General features: G+C 43.7%; 1 protein-coding gene across 2 annotated transcripts in view; it reads right to left on the bottom strand.

Annotated features, from left to right (window-relative positions):
- Positions 1 to 652: 652 nt before the first annotated feature.
- Col15a1 (collagen type XV alpha 1 chain) overlaps positions 653 to 15,244 on the bottom strand; it is a 93,180-nt gene continuing 78,588 nt past the window's right edge. For both annotated transcript variants that reach the window (XM_042698125.1, XM_042698131.1), the window contains 11 exons: positions 14,214 to 14,294; positions 13,742 to 13,791; positions 13,148 to 13,240; positions 11,645 to 11,789; positions 10,192 to 10,256; positions 8,869 to 8,997; positions 8,697 to 8,756; positions 7,966 to 8,022; positions 3,725 to 3,910; positions 2,319 to 2,434; positions 653 to 1,345 (listed from right to left, as the gene is read on the bottom strand). In XM_042698125.1, the coding sequence (XP_042554059.1) occupies positions 1,132 to 1,345; positions 2,319 to 2,434; positions 3,725 to 3,910; positions 7,966 to 8,022; positions 8,697 to 8,756; positions 8,869 to 8,997; positions 10,192 to 10,256; positions 11,645 to 11,789; positions 13,148 to 13,240; positions 13,742 to 13,791; positions 14,214 to 14,294 (1,196 nt within the window). In that variant the 3' untranslated portion in view covers positions 653 to 1,131. The remainder of the gene's footprint in view (positions 1,346 to 2,318; positions 2,435 to 3,724; positions 3,911 to 7,965; positions 8,023 to 8,696; positions 8,757 to 8,868; positions 8,998 to 10,191; positions 10,257 to 11,644; positions 11,790 to 13,147; positions 13,241 to 13,741; positions 13,792 to 14,213; positions 14,295 to 15,244) is intronic.

The following is a 15,244-nucleotide window of genomic DNA, read 5'->3' as shown; positions in this document are numbered from 1 at the left end:
AAAGATCAAAGTACACAGCAGGATGATGACACTTCTTTTTTTCTCAGAAAACTCATTCCTACCAACCTACTTGTTTCAGTTGCAGTTGTAATTCAAGACGTGTCAAATGGCAATCAAAAAATTGGGTGGAGGATGGGGAGCTGGGCTACCAAGGGAAAGAGTAGTCATTATGTTGCTCTGTCTCTTCTAGTTTCAGATAATTTAGAGTTTCAACTTTTCCAGCAAGTCAGAGTTATATAAACATATGCCACACTAAAATATGATTGGGTAAAAATAATCAAACTCTTACAGCATGCTGGCAATAATATTTAAGAGGGAGGTAAGAAACATATTAAAGTCTGATGCTATAAGAAAATACACATAAGGAGCATTTAAGCATTCTGTTTCTTGGTAGGAACAGCAGTTGCAAATGATAAATGTGTGGAAATAAAGTGTTTGATTTGCACATAACTTAGAAAAGGGATAATGGCCAGGCCTTTATTCCTAGCTATTCAGTTGGCTGAGATCTGGTAATTCAAAGCCAGTTCAGACAGGAAAGGTAGTCCACAAGACTCTTATCTCCAATTAACCACCAAAAAAGCTGCAAGTTGCAGCTGTGGCTCAAGTGCTATAGTGCTATCCTTGAGCAAAAAAAAACAACCAAACAAACAAACAAATAAAAAACAACTGCTCAGACCCTGAGTTTAAGCCCCAGGACCAGAAAAAAAGAAAGAAAAGAAAAGAGATAATGTCTCTAAACATTCACTGTAAGAAAACATGAAGGACATCTTACACTCAACAGCCATGGTTAGAAGGGGGAATCACTTTTTGAAGTGATGCAATAAGAAAGGTGATATTTTCTGTTTTGACCATAGCTTTCACCTGTGTTGGGATGTGTTCAGCCAGCACCAGCTTCCTGGAGAATCTAGCACCAATATGTAGATCAGATATGCCTTTGATCTGAGTCCTTTATGTCTTTCATTTTGAGTGTACTGAGGTATGTTTTCTTTGGTTGCTTTTATGATGAATGAGTAATTCTTTTTAAAAAATACTGTAATATTTACAACATTTAAACAACATTTTAGATTTCAGTGTCAACTCTTCACATAAGAAAAAAATGGAAAACTTTTTTTTAAAGACATGGGAAGGTTGTTACTTCCTAGCGTCAGTCATCAAACTGTTTTCAATACACAGAACGATTAGCTTATTAGCACAGCTGTATGCCCTCTGGTCCAGAATCTTCCCCGAGCTTAGTGATGAGGCCAGTCCTGTGACTGCCATGTCTGCAGTTCGCCATGCTTCACAGTATTTATCCTCAAGACGGACACCGTGTGTGTTGGAGCCATGCCAAACCACCTTCTGGGGCCTAGAAAGTAATTTTGCCATGTTATATTTTAAATGACACTTCCTTGTGGTATATCTTGGTAATCGACTGGCATTAAGCAAATCGCATTAAGCTCCACCTCCCTCCAAAGACTCACGCCAGATCCCCTGTTTGTCCTCACAGCTCTTTTCAGCCTTGTATGAATAGACTGTATTCCAGCCATACGCAGTTGGCAGGCATTTCCCAATCACACCTCTGCTTTCATGGCTCTGACGCTTTGCTGCTGAGATCCCTTCATCTAGAGTGGTCTCTAGTTTACTTTCAGACCAGTGGCTCATTGTCTTTCAAATCCCATTAGATGCCTCCTTTTACACAAAGCCACCTCTGATTCGTATTTAAGTAAAAATGAAGGTATAATTTGTGTACCTGTTATCTTCCTTGGTTTTTTTCTTTTCCATTTTTCAATAATCATATACTGTCTAGAATCATAGTCTGTGTCTATCTGTCCCTGTAGATTGGGAATGCATTAAGGGTAGGCCACCCATTTATTACTGTGCCCACCCAGTCTGGCACTGGACCGATGATAAAGAGGACCCTGGGGAATAGGTGTGCTAAGTTATTCTATTCTAAAAAGCACATGTCATTTTCAAAGATTTCAAGTGCAACTCTCAGGGTAGAGTTATGGGATCAACAAGTTGTACCATTTACCACTTATTAAATGCTCACTACAAATGCTATACACTTCTACAAATATTCATTTTATCTGCATGGCGATCCTATGGTGCAGATATGTTGTCTTGGTCATTTGATAGACAAGGTAATTGAAGCTCAGAGAATGGAGGTACCTTGCCCAATATTGTTTTCTGGCTCTAAGTCCAGGGCTTTCCCTGGGCCCTCATTTGTCTCACTGTGGCTCTCTGATGGTTATATCCTCAAGGGGAGACTGATAAGACACCTCACCATTAGGCTTCCTAAAACCATCATGCTATAGAAGTGGATCACCACGCTCACTTACCAAGAAGGATCTGTCATCACATCTCGGCCATCAAAGGAGTATATTGGAATGTGTGTATTGAACTGACCTCCATTGCCAGAAAAAATGGAGTCCCAATTGTTAAAAAGTACTTGGCCCTGTAAAGACAAATGCTACATTAGACTACAAATGGACTAGCTTATCCCTCAGTCTTCATACTGCCACTTCTTACTGAAGTCCCCAGCCCCAAGTCCAGAGTCATGATGAAATGGAACTTGAGAAATGTAAATCTATATATTCATTACCATACATACATAGATTGATTTTTGTAGTCAGTCCTTCTGATTTTACTCTCTTCTTTCTTAAGGCGGTATCTTTTATTCTATGTAGGTAGAAGACTCCTCCCATGAAGAGTCTACTTAAATTCTTTTTTTATTATTATTATTAAAATATTATTCACATATACTAAGCTTTAAATTTGTACCATTGTGCATGGTACAGCGGTGAAAGTTCTTTTCCAGAACAGAAGAGCCTGGTCTCTTGTAGAGACCAGAAAGAATACCAGCTCACCAAGCTAGCAGGTGAGGGTGCTAGAACCATGCCTGGGAGAGCAGGCGGAGGGTGCTGGCGATGGAGTCAGGATGGGACTTACCAGTCTTCATGCTCAACACTGTATCGTTAGGTTTACAGGGACCGAAGGGGCCTGATACACTATTGCAATCTAGTTGGTTGCCAGGACACAGGACATGTATGACTACCAACCAAGCTGTCCCTCCGTGGCCTCAATCAGAGGCCATGGATTGTGTAGGATCCTTGGGTTATGCCACGGAATTGGCCATTTCCATGTTATAACCTACTCTAGTACCAGCAAAAGAGGCAGAGAAAGGTCTGGCAGGCAGGGATAGCTTAGCTCTTAGAAAGCACCAAGCCAGGATTAAAGTGAAGACCCTCTGCTCTGGGACCATTACTGTCTGTTTTGTTGAGGGCTACTGAGCTAAAGCCATCTGGAAAATACCCTTGGCAAAACCAAGAGCCCTAGACACAGGAGTCAAAGAAATAAGTGCAAGTTTGTAGTGACTTCTAACAAACGGCTCTTCCTCTGAGTCTCAGTTTTCTCATCTGACAAACTGAGAAAAGAATAGTTCTCATTTTTATCAGAAATAACTCCTCAGCTAATAGATATAGTGCTTGATAATAAACAAAGAGCTTGATAAATGAAAGCAGTGGTTATTATCCCCTGCCTGCTCCAAGAGCCATCGAAGCGGAAAGGTCTCTATAAATAGGAGGAAACTGCGGACCAGAGAGGGAAAGTTACCTGCCCAAAGTCACATAGCCAATGAGGAAAAGAGCTGGGCTTGCACCATGGTCAAGGTCATGGAATGGCAAATACTGTAGTTCTTGTGGGACGGTCACATGAAGAAGGCAGTGGGAGGAGGACATGTCTTTACCTTGAGGTTCACTATTGGAAGGCTGTATCTCTCTGCCTTCCTTACCACTGTGGACAGATCTTGCAAGTGGGAAGATAAGAATGCTCGGAAGGTGGACATCAGTCCTGCAGCCCTGGCCTGCTTGAAGCACAGAAAATCCGCTCGGATATCCCCAGAATATGGCATGTTCAGAGCAACCAGGTGCAGCTGAAAAGAGAGAGAGGAAAGACAGCACAGTCAACATTAAAGGTGCTCTCCAACACCGTGACCATGTCATATCCCCAAGGAGACCCCAGCCTTTGGAATGGAAGGCATGGTGTAGGCAGGCTCAGTTCACCTTCACCTGACCCTGCAGCTGACCATCCTTCATAGGGATGGTCACCTGCCCATCTCAGCTCTCTGAACAGCCCATGGGGTGTGAGTATCTTCCTTGGGTGACAAAATAAAGCACTTTAGAATACTGAATCTGACCTATAGATGCAGGAGCTCTGGGTTCACCCCTGGTTCAGTCTCCAACACGAATTTTGGCTGCTTTTATCCCTGGATCCCAGAGCTTCCCCAAGCTATTGCTGACTCTCCTTTCTTCCCTCTCCCAGCCCCACATAAGAGGCCAGGGGGAAAAGGGAATTAAAATGGAGAAAGATATGGCACTTAGTACTAAGATTGCTTGGGTAGAACCTTCTCGCTCCACATTCCTACCCCCTTGTTGAACAACCACACTGCAAAGCCTGTTCCCTCACACACAAGATCTCTCCAAACCCAGTGCTCTTCTATGGCTCTGTCTCCTAGTCCTTTCTTCCGTGTCTCTGGAATATAGTTCCTAACCAAGGAACGCTCATGCCTTTGTCCCTGGGTTTCAATCTCAGCACCAGGGAGGGAAGCCATGCAGGTATGGATCAGGGCCCAAGTCAGCAGAGAAGAAAAACGCTTTTTCATTTTTGTTTGTTTTCTTGTTCGGTTTTGAAGTGCTGAGTTTGACCTGTCAGGGTCTCTCCATGCTAGACAAGCTCTCTACCACCGAGCTATACCTCCAGCCTAAGAAAGCATTTTTAAATATCTTCAGCCAAAGGACCTGCAATAAGTCCCGCATGGGGGACAGGAGGTGGTTGGTGTTTCTCTCCCTGCTTCTGTGCTATCTCTCAGATCAGAACAGAGACTGCATGTCCCACTTTGTTGGTCTGCTTCCTCTTTTCAGGCTTCAGCCAGTTGGCCACAGCTGGCCATGAGGTGCCATGTCTACTATACACACTGCCCTTTCACTTGCACATTTGGTCCACTCACCCCCTTTTTCCCTTCCACTTTGCATAGGACAGCTTCTAAGGCCTGCTTCCACTCAGTTTACTCTGCCCTGGTTCTGTCTTTAGCACCATACTAGATGGGGGTCCTGGTCAAGAAGCTCCCAGCCACCTACTCTACCTCCAATGGTGATGAAGTTTCTAATAGGTCTTCTAGTGCCAGCATGGGACATTGTATGTCCCCAGTCACCAGGATGGGAAGGGATCTGTGTGCTACCCACTTTCAGCACAACCACTTGTAGGCCATTAACTTCAATCTCCCTCCACATATACCTTGGCTCTCAGATGTCTTCAAATCTGACTACATTGCCCCAATTGCCTTTTACCTTCTCAAGCATCTGAATCACTGCTCCCCTTAGATAAGGGCCTACAGTCTGATCAGTTCTGGCCAGTAGGATTCTGGGGCCTCATCTGAGGCCACTTACACAGGCTTGACAGCATGAGGTTCCCCAAGAATATCTGAGAATGGTTCAGGGTCAGTGAAGTCACCCCCTTATCACACTCCAATTATACTCTCCATCGCTCTTTCTCCAAGGAGACACATAGAGAAATATCTGGGATAATTGCTATTTCTGAACAGTAAAATTAGGGGCTGGTGTTTCCTGTGTCTCTACTAACTGGCCCATTTTGGTAATGAATAGATATTATTTTAATGAAGACAATCATGTTATAATAATCAACATGTTAAAGTGGCCATTGTGTGGGTAGTTGGAGTTTTGGTAGAGTTACACCTTTTTCCCCCCTTCATTCTTTATAGGCACTGTCAAAATTTACTAGTATGTATTACTATGTATTTATTTTCTTTAAGTAGTTTTACAAAGGATTTCAATTCAACACACACATATAACTCAGAATTTGTAAAATACTACCCTATGAATCCATTAACTACTTGCCATAAATTTGTATGTGTGTATATGTGTATGTGTTTGTGTGTTTTTCTGTCTGTCTGTCCTGTTGGTGTGTGTGTGTGTGTGTGTGTGTGTGTGTGTGTGTGTGTATCTCTGTGCCAGTTCTGGGCTTGAACTCATTGCCTGGATGTTGTCCCCGAGCTTTTGTGCCCGAAGCCAGCATCTTAACACTTGAGCTACAGCTCCCCTTCCAGATTTTTGTTGGTTAATTGAAGATAAGAGTCTCACACACTTCTCTGCCTGGGATGACTTCAAACTGCAATCCTCAGAGCTCAGCCTCCTGAGTAGCTAGGGTTAGGCCTGAGCCACCGGTATCCAGAACTTTCATTTTGAAAGGCACCTATACCAACCTCTCATTTACTCTTCAATTGACTCTGATGTTGTTGGCTACTGAAATGCTTTGCTCTAGCTTCTAAATTTGAAAGGCACATTTTAGTTCTTTTTCTGGGCCTCCTGGCAGCCTTCACACTCTTGTCTAGTAACTTGCTTAGCATGCTTTTTTCCTCTCAAGCCTCTGAATTTCCTTCTCTTTCTTCCATTAAACAAAACCATTAAGGTTTTGCTCCCCATAGTCTAATTCTTTTTCACTGTATATATTCTTTTTTCAGAGACCCTACCTACCATCCTCATCAATTGCTATTGTTCTGCTGAGGACTCCTGAGTTAATGTCTCTAGACCAGGTTCCACAGCAGGTTTAGCCCTTCATAGCCTACTCCCTCACAGTTGTCTCTACTTGGGTGGCTGAGAGGCACTTCAGATTCACCATACCCCAAGGAAGGTCCTCCTTGGAGACAGCAGCCTTCTAGGTTTTATGTTTCTGGCATCTGTCAAGCCCAGGTCTGTTCTTTGAAAAGTGCCGCTGTTAAAAGAGTAGTCTTAGGCTTTCAACCTCAGCTTCTAGCTGCTCTGGATTGGACTGCATTGACAATGTATGATTGCCTCAAGATATACCACAGAGACTGTCTTTGCTAAGAATCTGAATTGAGTCAGGTGGTTTGGGCTCTAAAGTCATAAGGCCACAGAGAGTTGGAGTCAGAATGAATGCCTGGGCAACACAAGCGGATGGGGTCTTTGTCTGTCTGTTGGGGTGTGCTGGAGGGGGGACAGAAAGTGAGACTTGGAGAGTCTGAGGTGCCGGGAACGTAGACTAAAAGTCAGGAAAGAGACCCCAGGTCTGTGTTTCTGCTTCTGTGGTTGAGTTCCACAGAGTTTCCATAGTGATTTGGACACGATCTTTATTTAGGCTAGCAGAGGGATAGTGTGAGAGTTGTTAGGCTCAACAATGCTAAGTGGTTCTTAGGAAGGAACCCAGGAGCCCTTGGTCACCCAAGTAGAAATCTGGACATTACTCCTCATCTCTCATCCTCATAGCCACATCTGGGTCTCTCTTGCCTCCTCCTTATCTCTCCAGTTACCTCCACATAGTCACTGCTGTGACCCTAGTTCAGACAACTCAGGAGCCACCTAACTGGTGTTTGGGCTCCTGTTTCTGGCTTCTTTAACTCACTTTCAGTGACCATTGTCATCTGAAGTGATTTCCCCCTTTCAGCCCCTCAGCAGCATCTCAGTGCTTACAGGAATAGGTCAAAGATCTTATGTTGGTTTACAGATCTTTGATGACTAGACCTTGCCTCTGCCAATCTCTGCATCCAAAGCTTTCTCCTTCTCTACCTTAAATTGGACTCCCCTGGCCAGGCTGTAATTCTTGGAATGGCAGGAATGTACAGTGCTTCCCCTTGCCTCCCTCTGGTCCATCTTTTCTGTGCCTAGAATTCCTATTCTTTCTTCACTTGGCTCACTCCTGAACCCAGCTGTCCTTTAGCTTTTAGTTTAGGGATCATCTCTCCAGGCAGACTTCCTTGACTTCTTCATAACCCCAGCATCTTGGGTTTGCCTTACCCTAATGCTTTTGGCCCTGTCTTACAATGGTTCATGTTTTATTTGACTCTCTCACTAGCATGTGAACACCTTGACAGTAGGACTAGGCACTAAGCACAGGGTCTAGCACATGGAGGCACACATTTAGTGTTTGCAGAAGAATTACATGAATTGTACTTACAGCAGGTCTCTCATAATTGCCACTTATAGGGCTCACAGGAGGCGGGAGGTGATATGGCTGTGAGACAAAAGAGAAGGAGAAACCTTGTGACTAGGCATCAGTCTGGAATTCATTTGGTCTTGTCTTTAACTGTGACTCTCCAACTGTCAGGGTTCCATGGCCATTCTCAGGAAAGGAGGGGATGTTCTTAAAAACCTTTGAAAAAGTCTTGAGCTGAAGAGCGGAAGATCATGCTTCACTGCTGACATGTTCACTTAATAGAGCAGGTAACCTCTGGGATGCCTCGCTTCTGCCATTTGCAAAAGGAAGGGGACAGTAGGACAGTAGCAGTAGGCCCAAAGACGGACCATGTCAGTTGCCTGAGTTTATTTGCTTGTTTATGCTAGTACAGTACTGGGCCTTGAACTCAAGGCTCTAGCTCTCGCTCAGTCTTTTCACTCATGGCTGGCATTCTAGCACTGAGTTTACTCTTCTACTTCTGGCATTTTGCTAGGCTAAGATTCCCAGATTTGTCTGCTCTGGCTAGCTTTGAACCATAATCCTTAGATCTCAATATCCAGCAAGTTGCTGTGTTTTTACAAGGTAGGGGATGTAAAAAAAGAAAGGGTTCTCCCAGAATGCTTGCGCTGATTGATGATTTCACAAGTAGGAAAACTGAGGCTGGGTGTCAGAGGAATTGGGAAGCACTGACAAGAGGAAGGTACCAGAGCCATGGCAGGGAAACTACTCACATTGCTGGAAAGCGCAGGTGGTGGGAGGCTATTGACAGGAACGCGGATCAGCTCTCCTAGCTGTGAAAAAGGAATAAATTGAAGATACGGCAGCAAAATGGCAGGTCCCCGAGCAGGTGATGATTTTTTCCCAAGGTGATTTGGGTATTCATTCAAAAAGTTTGAAAATCACCTGTAACTTTTTCCAACCATCTCGGACACGAACAAAAACCTCAGAGCTGTCCCTCAGGTAGATGAATGTTCCTTCTATGACCAGATGTGCTGTCTGTAGCATATCATCCATGTTGGCAAATGCTGAGATCTGTAAGAGCATTTTAAATCTGCATTTATCAGCGGAACTTTGAACAACCAGCCCCCTTTCATAAAGCCAAGTAGGAGCCAGACTCTCAGATGCTTACTGAGACCTATAACTTCACTAATAACAGAAGAGCGTTGCTTTGAAACATCACAAATGGATTAAAACGCAAAAGAGAAGGGTCTGCGAGTACAAAGAAAACAACAGAGCTACCTTCGTTGGGTTTTTGGTTTTAGCAAAATCACTCGTGACGTTTGCCTCCTCCCTATTTATTTATGTTGCTGGATGGCATTAACATTGGAAAAATGGTGTCATGTTGCTCCTTAACAAGTTTTAAACTTAACAAGTTTTTCTTTAGGGGTAAGAAATGCAAGCATAGCTGGGTATGGTGAAACATGCCTATAATCCCAGCACTCAGGAGGAGGTAGAGGCAGAAAGTTGACCAGTTTGAGGCTAGCATAGGCTACACAGTGAGACTCTGTCTAAAAAAAGAAAAAGAAAGAAAAGAAAAAGAGGCCTAGAAAGCAAAACAAACAAAAGAAATGCCAACAAGTAGACAATTATACTTACATCTCCATTTTTGCAATATAGGTACAATGTAAAATATAATTAGATACATGATAGAAAAAAGTAGGGCCTACTTTCTCTGTCTCCAAAATTGCAAAAGATTATAAAATCCAGAAAAAAAATCACAGAGTATGCCTAGGAATCCTGACATACTTGTGAGGTGCTTGTTCATTTCTGTGCATTATAATAAACTCACACTACACTCTGCTTCAATGAGCTATGGAACGGCAGGTACTCAAGAGATGTCCCTTGGCACAATAGAGAAAGAAGAATGATCCAAAGTAAATCTGACTGGCCAGTCCAAACACCCACCCTGGTACTCTACATCCTTGTGCTTATTGTTTTCATAAAATATTACTGGTTCTTGCTAGAACATAGTTAATGATAGATTCAAACTTTATATCAATTATTTCATTTTCTTTTTACTTAGAGTCAAACTTTAATATCAATTATTTTGTTTTCTTTTTATTTAGCCATGTGAATGGATGACAAATTACCTTCTACTGTTGATGGGAGTTGTAGACTCCTACTTCCAAAACAAAGAGATGCTAGCCCTTAAACATTCTAGCCTCTGTTTTCTGTAAATCCATCCAAAATGGAATGATACATTAACTACATTGATAAAATACTGACCAAGTTTCTGGGTCCAGGAAGCCCTGGTTCTCCTGGAGGGCCGGGTGGGCCTGGAAGGGCCACAGCTAAAAAAAAAAGCAGAAAAGAGAAGTTATACAGCATGCTCCTTTAAAACAAATGAAACAAAACAAAACCTAACCTCTTCAGTGTCTGCTGACCTCTGAGAGGAGAGGAACGCTCACATCGTAGCCAGCCCACCCCAGGGATGCAGGCCATCCCAACCCTGCCCCTGCATCCTTGGGACTCTGAACCAAGTCTGGGAGATGCAGGGCATCCTATTCCTGGACCACGCATGAGATTAAAGGCCACTTTGATTGGCTCTCTCAAGTCTTTTTCAGCTTTAAAGTAAATACATCCCTTTCATTATTATTTGTAAAAGCCAGTTTAAGTTGCATTTTCTGTCACTTGCATCTAAAAATATCCTGACGCACACAACTTACTTCACCCAGGAGACAGCATGTGACCACTGAACAGAGGAAGAGAGGAAGAGGGCTCAGAAAGAGGAAGAAATGGGACAGACGGTGGGGGTGGAGTGAGTTGTACAATGACAGAGGCCCTGGCTTTGGAGTCAGGAGATAGAACCACCAAAGTGCCTGATTTGTCAATCCTCAGCTGTTCAATCTTGAGGAGACAGAAAAATTTCAAGTTCTATCAATCTGTGTTAGACATAAATAGGTATTTCCTTCTTCAGGACTTTTTCATGAGCCTTCCTGCTCTGGCTGGCTTCAAACTGTCATCCACAGGTCTCAGCTTCCTGAGTAGTTAGGATTATCAGTGCAAGCCGCCACTAGAACCTGGCTGCTCTCAGCTTTTTAAGAATCACTGTGTCCAGTATTGGGTTGGAATGGTAGAGTACAAGACAAACAAACAAGGCAATCAAGGATGCAAGACCCTGAGCTCTAAGCCCAGTGTTTAAAAACAAATAGGACCCAAAACCAAAAAGTAGAAGCAACTCAAAGGTCCATAAACAGATTATCCATACAATAACATAATATTTGGTCATAAAAAGGAGTACAGAATACACTACAACATGAATAAATCTTAGAGTCACTATGAAAAGAAAAAGAAGCCAGACACAAAAGGTCATGTGTTGTCTGGTTCCATTTTTATTCCAATTTTATGTTCAAAATAGGCAAGATCTTAGGGGAGAGGTGGGGAGAAGTAACTGCTAATTGACACAAAATTTCTTTTTGGTGTGATAAAATGGTCTAGAATTAGACAGTGGTGATGTCTGCCTGACCCTGTGAATATTACTGAGTTGTGTGCTTTAAATAGGTGAATTTTATGATGTGTGAATTATATCTCAATTTAATAAAAAAAAAAGAAAAAGAAAAGAAAGATGGCCCCATCCAGAAAATAGCCCTCTGTTACACCATATGGTTTTTATATGCTACTCAGGACTGAGCCCAAGCATTGAGGTGACATGAATGATGGCACCCTTCCTAGTACCAACCTGAGCCCAGGATAGCTGGAGGTCCTGGTGGCCCAGGAGGTCCAGGTGGCCCAGGGGCACCAGGTCTTCCAAAGCCAGGTGGTCCGGGAAGGCCAGGAGTCCCTGGGGGTCCTTGGGGCCCAACAACAGCCTCTCCTTTCTGACCCTGTGAAGGCAAGCAGGCAATAACAAAAGAATCATTAATGGCTAGAAGTCTTGCCTGGTCCTGTATGAGGACATACATAAGAAGTGAGTGAGTTCTAGCTGCTGTTGTCATTGTTCACAGTTTTGAGCACAATCTCAGGTTTTGTAGGCCCTCCAATGCATTAGCTAAGCCATTACGTAGTTAGACGAGAGTCATAAGAGCCATGGACTCCAAAAGGCTCTAGGAGATCAAGAGTCTATTCTTGGTACATCACAGATGAAGGGTGCTTCCACAGGGGAAAGGTTGTGTCCCCAAATCATAACACAAGTTAGGGGCACAATGAGAAGTAGGAGCCTAGTTGTACCCTTATAGGGAGCTCTGAGATCAACTTAGCTCTGGTCCATGAGATCAATAATGTCTTGGTTATGGTCTTGTTGGAGACCTTTTCTCTCATGGCCTGGAAAACCTCCCTCCTCCTTAGAAAATTATGTCTGTCAAAGAGCTTCCTCTTCAGTTAAAAATTCAGAAGAGAAGCTGGGTGTGGGTGGCTCATGCATGTAATCCTCGCTACTAAGAGATCTGAAGATCATGGTTCAAAGCCAGCCTAGGCAGGAAAGTGAGTGAGACTCTTATCTCCAATAAAACTACTTAGAAAAAGCTGGAAATGGCGCTGTGGCTAAAGTGGTAGAGAGCTATCCTTGAACACAAAGAGGCCTAGGGACAGCATGTAGGCCATGAGTTCAAGCTCCAGGACTGGCAAAAGAAAAAAAAAAAGGAAAATTCAGCAGAGCTCAGTGCCAGTGACCAAAGCCTATAATCCTAGCTACACAGGAGGCTAACATCTCACAAATGAGGTCCAAAGCCAGTCCTGGCAGGAAAGTCTATGAAACTCATATCTCTAATTAACCAGCAAAAGAAAAAACAAAAGCCAGAAGTGGAGCTGTGGTAGAGTGTTAGCCTTGAGCAAAAAATGTTCAGGGATAGCACCCAGGCTTGAGTTCAAGCCCCATGACCAACACCAAAAAAAATCAGAAGATCCAGCTGGCTTTTCTAGAAATATCACCTACATCTTCCATTCTGTCTTAATTGTAGCATTTTGCATTGAAGCAAATTTCCCACAATGCACAGAAATAAGGCAATGTGATTAGTACTTAAAGTTAACTACTTACAGCCTGGGCAAACTCCTTTCCATCCATGGGACTCAGCCAACTTTCCCAAATATCAACAAGAAGTAGAGAGAGTGGGCCCAGCCCTATTCCTGCCACCAGCCTGTACTATACCTTGACCCTAGGCTCTCTGCATGTCTAGTCGGACTGAGGACCTTAGGGAATGTCATGATGAGTCCTTGGGGAAAATGACCTAGAGAGGTCATTACTTACAATCAAACCTGGGTTTCCTGGCAGGCCTGGAGGCCCAGATACAAAGAAGTTGCCATTAGGATCACCTCTGATCCCCCTGTCTCCATTCTCCTCCTGGAAGAGAGAAAACATAAAAGTATTTCAGGAGGACTGTGGATGAAGTCTCTCCAACATAAGCCCAAGAAATTGGATGCACAGGCTCCTCTAGTTTGAATGTGTATCTCAAATTCCCTATGTAGGAAACTTAATTCCCCAAATCATATATGAAAGGCATTTGGAGGTGAGATCTTTGGGAGGTAGTTAGGTAGTGAGAGCTCTGGATTAATGGCTCTGGAATTATTCATGGATTAATGATGGGATTACTAGGGAATGGTTTTGCTCTAAGAGGAGCTGTTTCTGGCCTCCTTCTGCCTCATTGTGTGACATCTCACATTACTAAGAACTCTGCCGAGTCACCGTCAACAAGAAGGCCATCACCAGATGTGGTCCCTGATATCTCAGCTCCAGAACTGTGAGCTGAATAAACTTCTATGCTTCGTGAATTACTTCACGTACAGTATAGCAATGGGAAATGGACTGAGATAATTGATCAAACGTTCAGGAGAGAATACTTACCCTCATGCTGTTCAGAAAATGTCTCAAGTAAGTTGGATCCACTGGAGGACCTGAAGAAGAAATGTTTCATAAAATTCACAATCGTAATTTCAGGAGTCACAAAACAAAAATCGAAAAGCTGGTAGCCAGGGTTAATTCCTAGTAGAAGTGGCCCTGTGTTGGCTTAGTTGGGCTTGACACTAGATTTGGTGGTACCCATAGTCCTAGTCCAGGCCCAGCAACCCATACCTTAGACAAAGTCCTTGGTCCTCTTTGGACCTCATTTTGCATATAAAACATGAACAATTCATTGGAAGTTCTGGTCTCCCTTGATACTGTTCCAAGTCCATGATTAGGTCTTGCTGGCATTTAGAGTAGCTTGTGGTCAGAATCGTGGAGTTAGTCTCATCATGACTAATCAGTCAAATCACAACTCTGCAGCCTTTTCAGGACTAAAAATCAAAGGCAAAACTTAGATAAAGAGCTAGAATACCTGGAGGTCCTTGGGCTCCTTGGTCCCCTTTCTCTCCCTTTGAGCCAGGAATGCCCCAGGATCCTTTTTCTCCTTTAACACCTGCCACCAAACACATGTACACGTAAGAAAAAAAATTATTGGAAAGCATCTCATTTTATATAAAACTTTTCTGAGACAACTGAACCCCTTTAGCAAAGTTGACTCAAATAAAACTCTCAGCGGGTCTAAAATCCTTTACTAAAAGATGGGGAGGCCAGAGGTTGAAGCATCAGACCCATCTCCTGACCTTGAACATCTGGATGCATCTGGAGAGACAGACACAGCTCACAGAAACACAGGGAGCTGTGGTAGAGAGCCCAGTAGGGTGCCATGCAGCCCAGCAGGGGTTGCTGTGAACTCTCCCTGAGACACTTCTATTAATATAGACTGAGGCTCAACACCAGCTCTCAAATCTGTCTCTTCCAGTCTCAGGTTACCTAGGCCTGTGCAATCTGGTGGGGTGAGGAGCAGAGGACTCTCCCAGGAGCTGGCTACACAGGTCCCTGAGGGTGCTGAGCCATCTACCCCAATTATAAAGCTGGTAGATGGAACATCAACTACAGCCACACCTTGCCCTCCCTCAGAAACAGCAACAAGCACCACTCAGGTGGAACTGTTTCCTGCCCCACCCTCTCCACTACTCTGAATGGGGAAGTAGTACAAGGGCGCCTCTGGAGAGTGGCATTTGAGAAGGGATGGGATGAACTTCTTCCCCTCCAATGTGTGGCATAGGCAGGAGATCTCTGAATTCTTGATCTCCAAGATCAAGATCAATCAACCTCCCAAATGTAGAGATTTGGGTTTAGGTTTCCCTAGCATTGGGGAAGGATGTGAATGAGACTCAGAAGTATGATGGCTTCTGCTAGGGGAGCAGGGAGCTGTAAACACATCTTTTCAGACTCCATTCCTGCTGGGGGATCTGTCTGAGACTCAAGGCCTGGCCAGCTGAGCTATGGACTTGACTTCTATGGCATGCATAGACCCTCCTGAGACCATAGATATGGTCTCAG

This window comes from Dipodomys spectabilis, unplaced genomic scaffold, assembly GCF_019054845.1.
Source record: "Dipodomys spectabilis isolate Male_0828 unplaced genomic scaffold, ASM1905484v1 ptg000006l, whole genome shotgun sequence".
Taxonomy (NCBI): domain Eukaryota; kingdom Metazoa; phylum Chordata; class Mammalia; order Rodentia; family Heteromyidae; genus Dipodomys; species Dipodomys spectabilis.
Note: the sequence above shows the minus strand (reverse complement) of the source record. Positions and strands in the feature narration are given on the sequence as shown.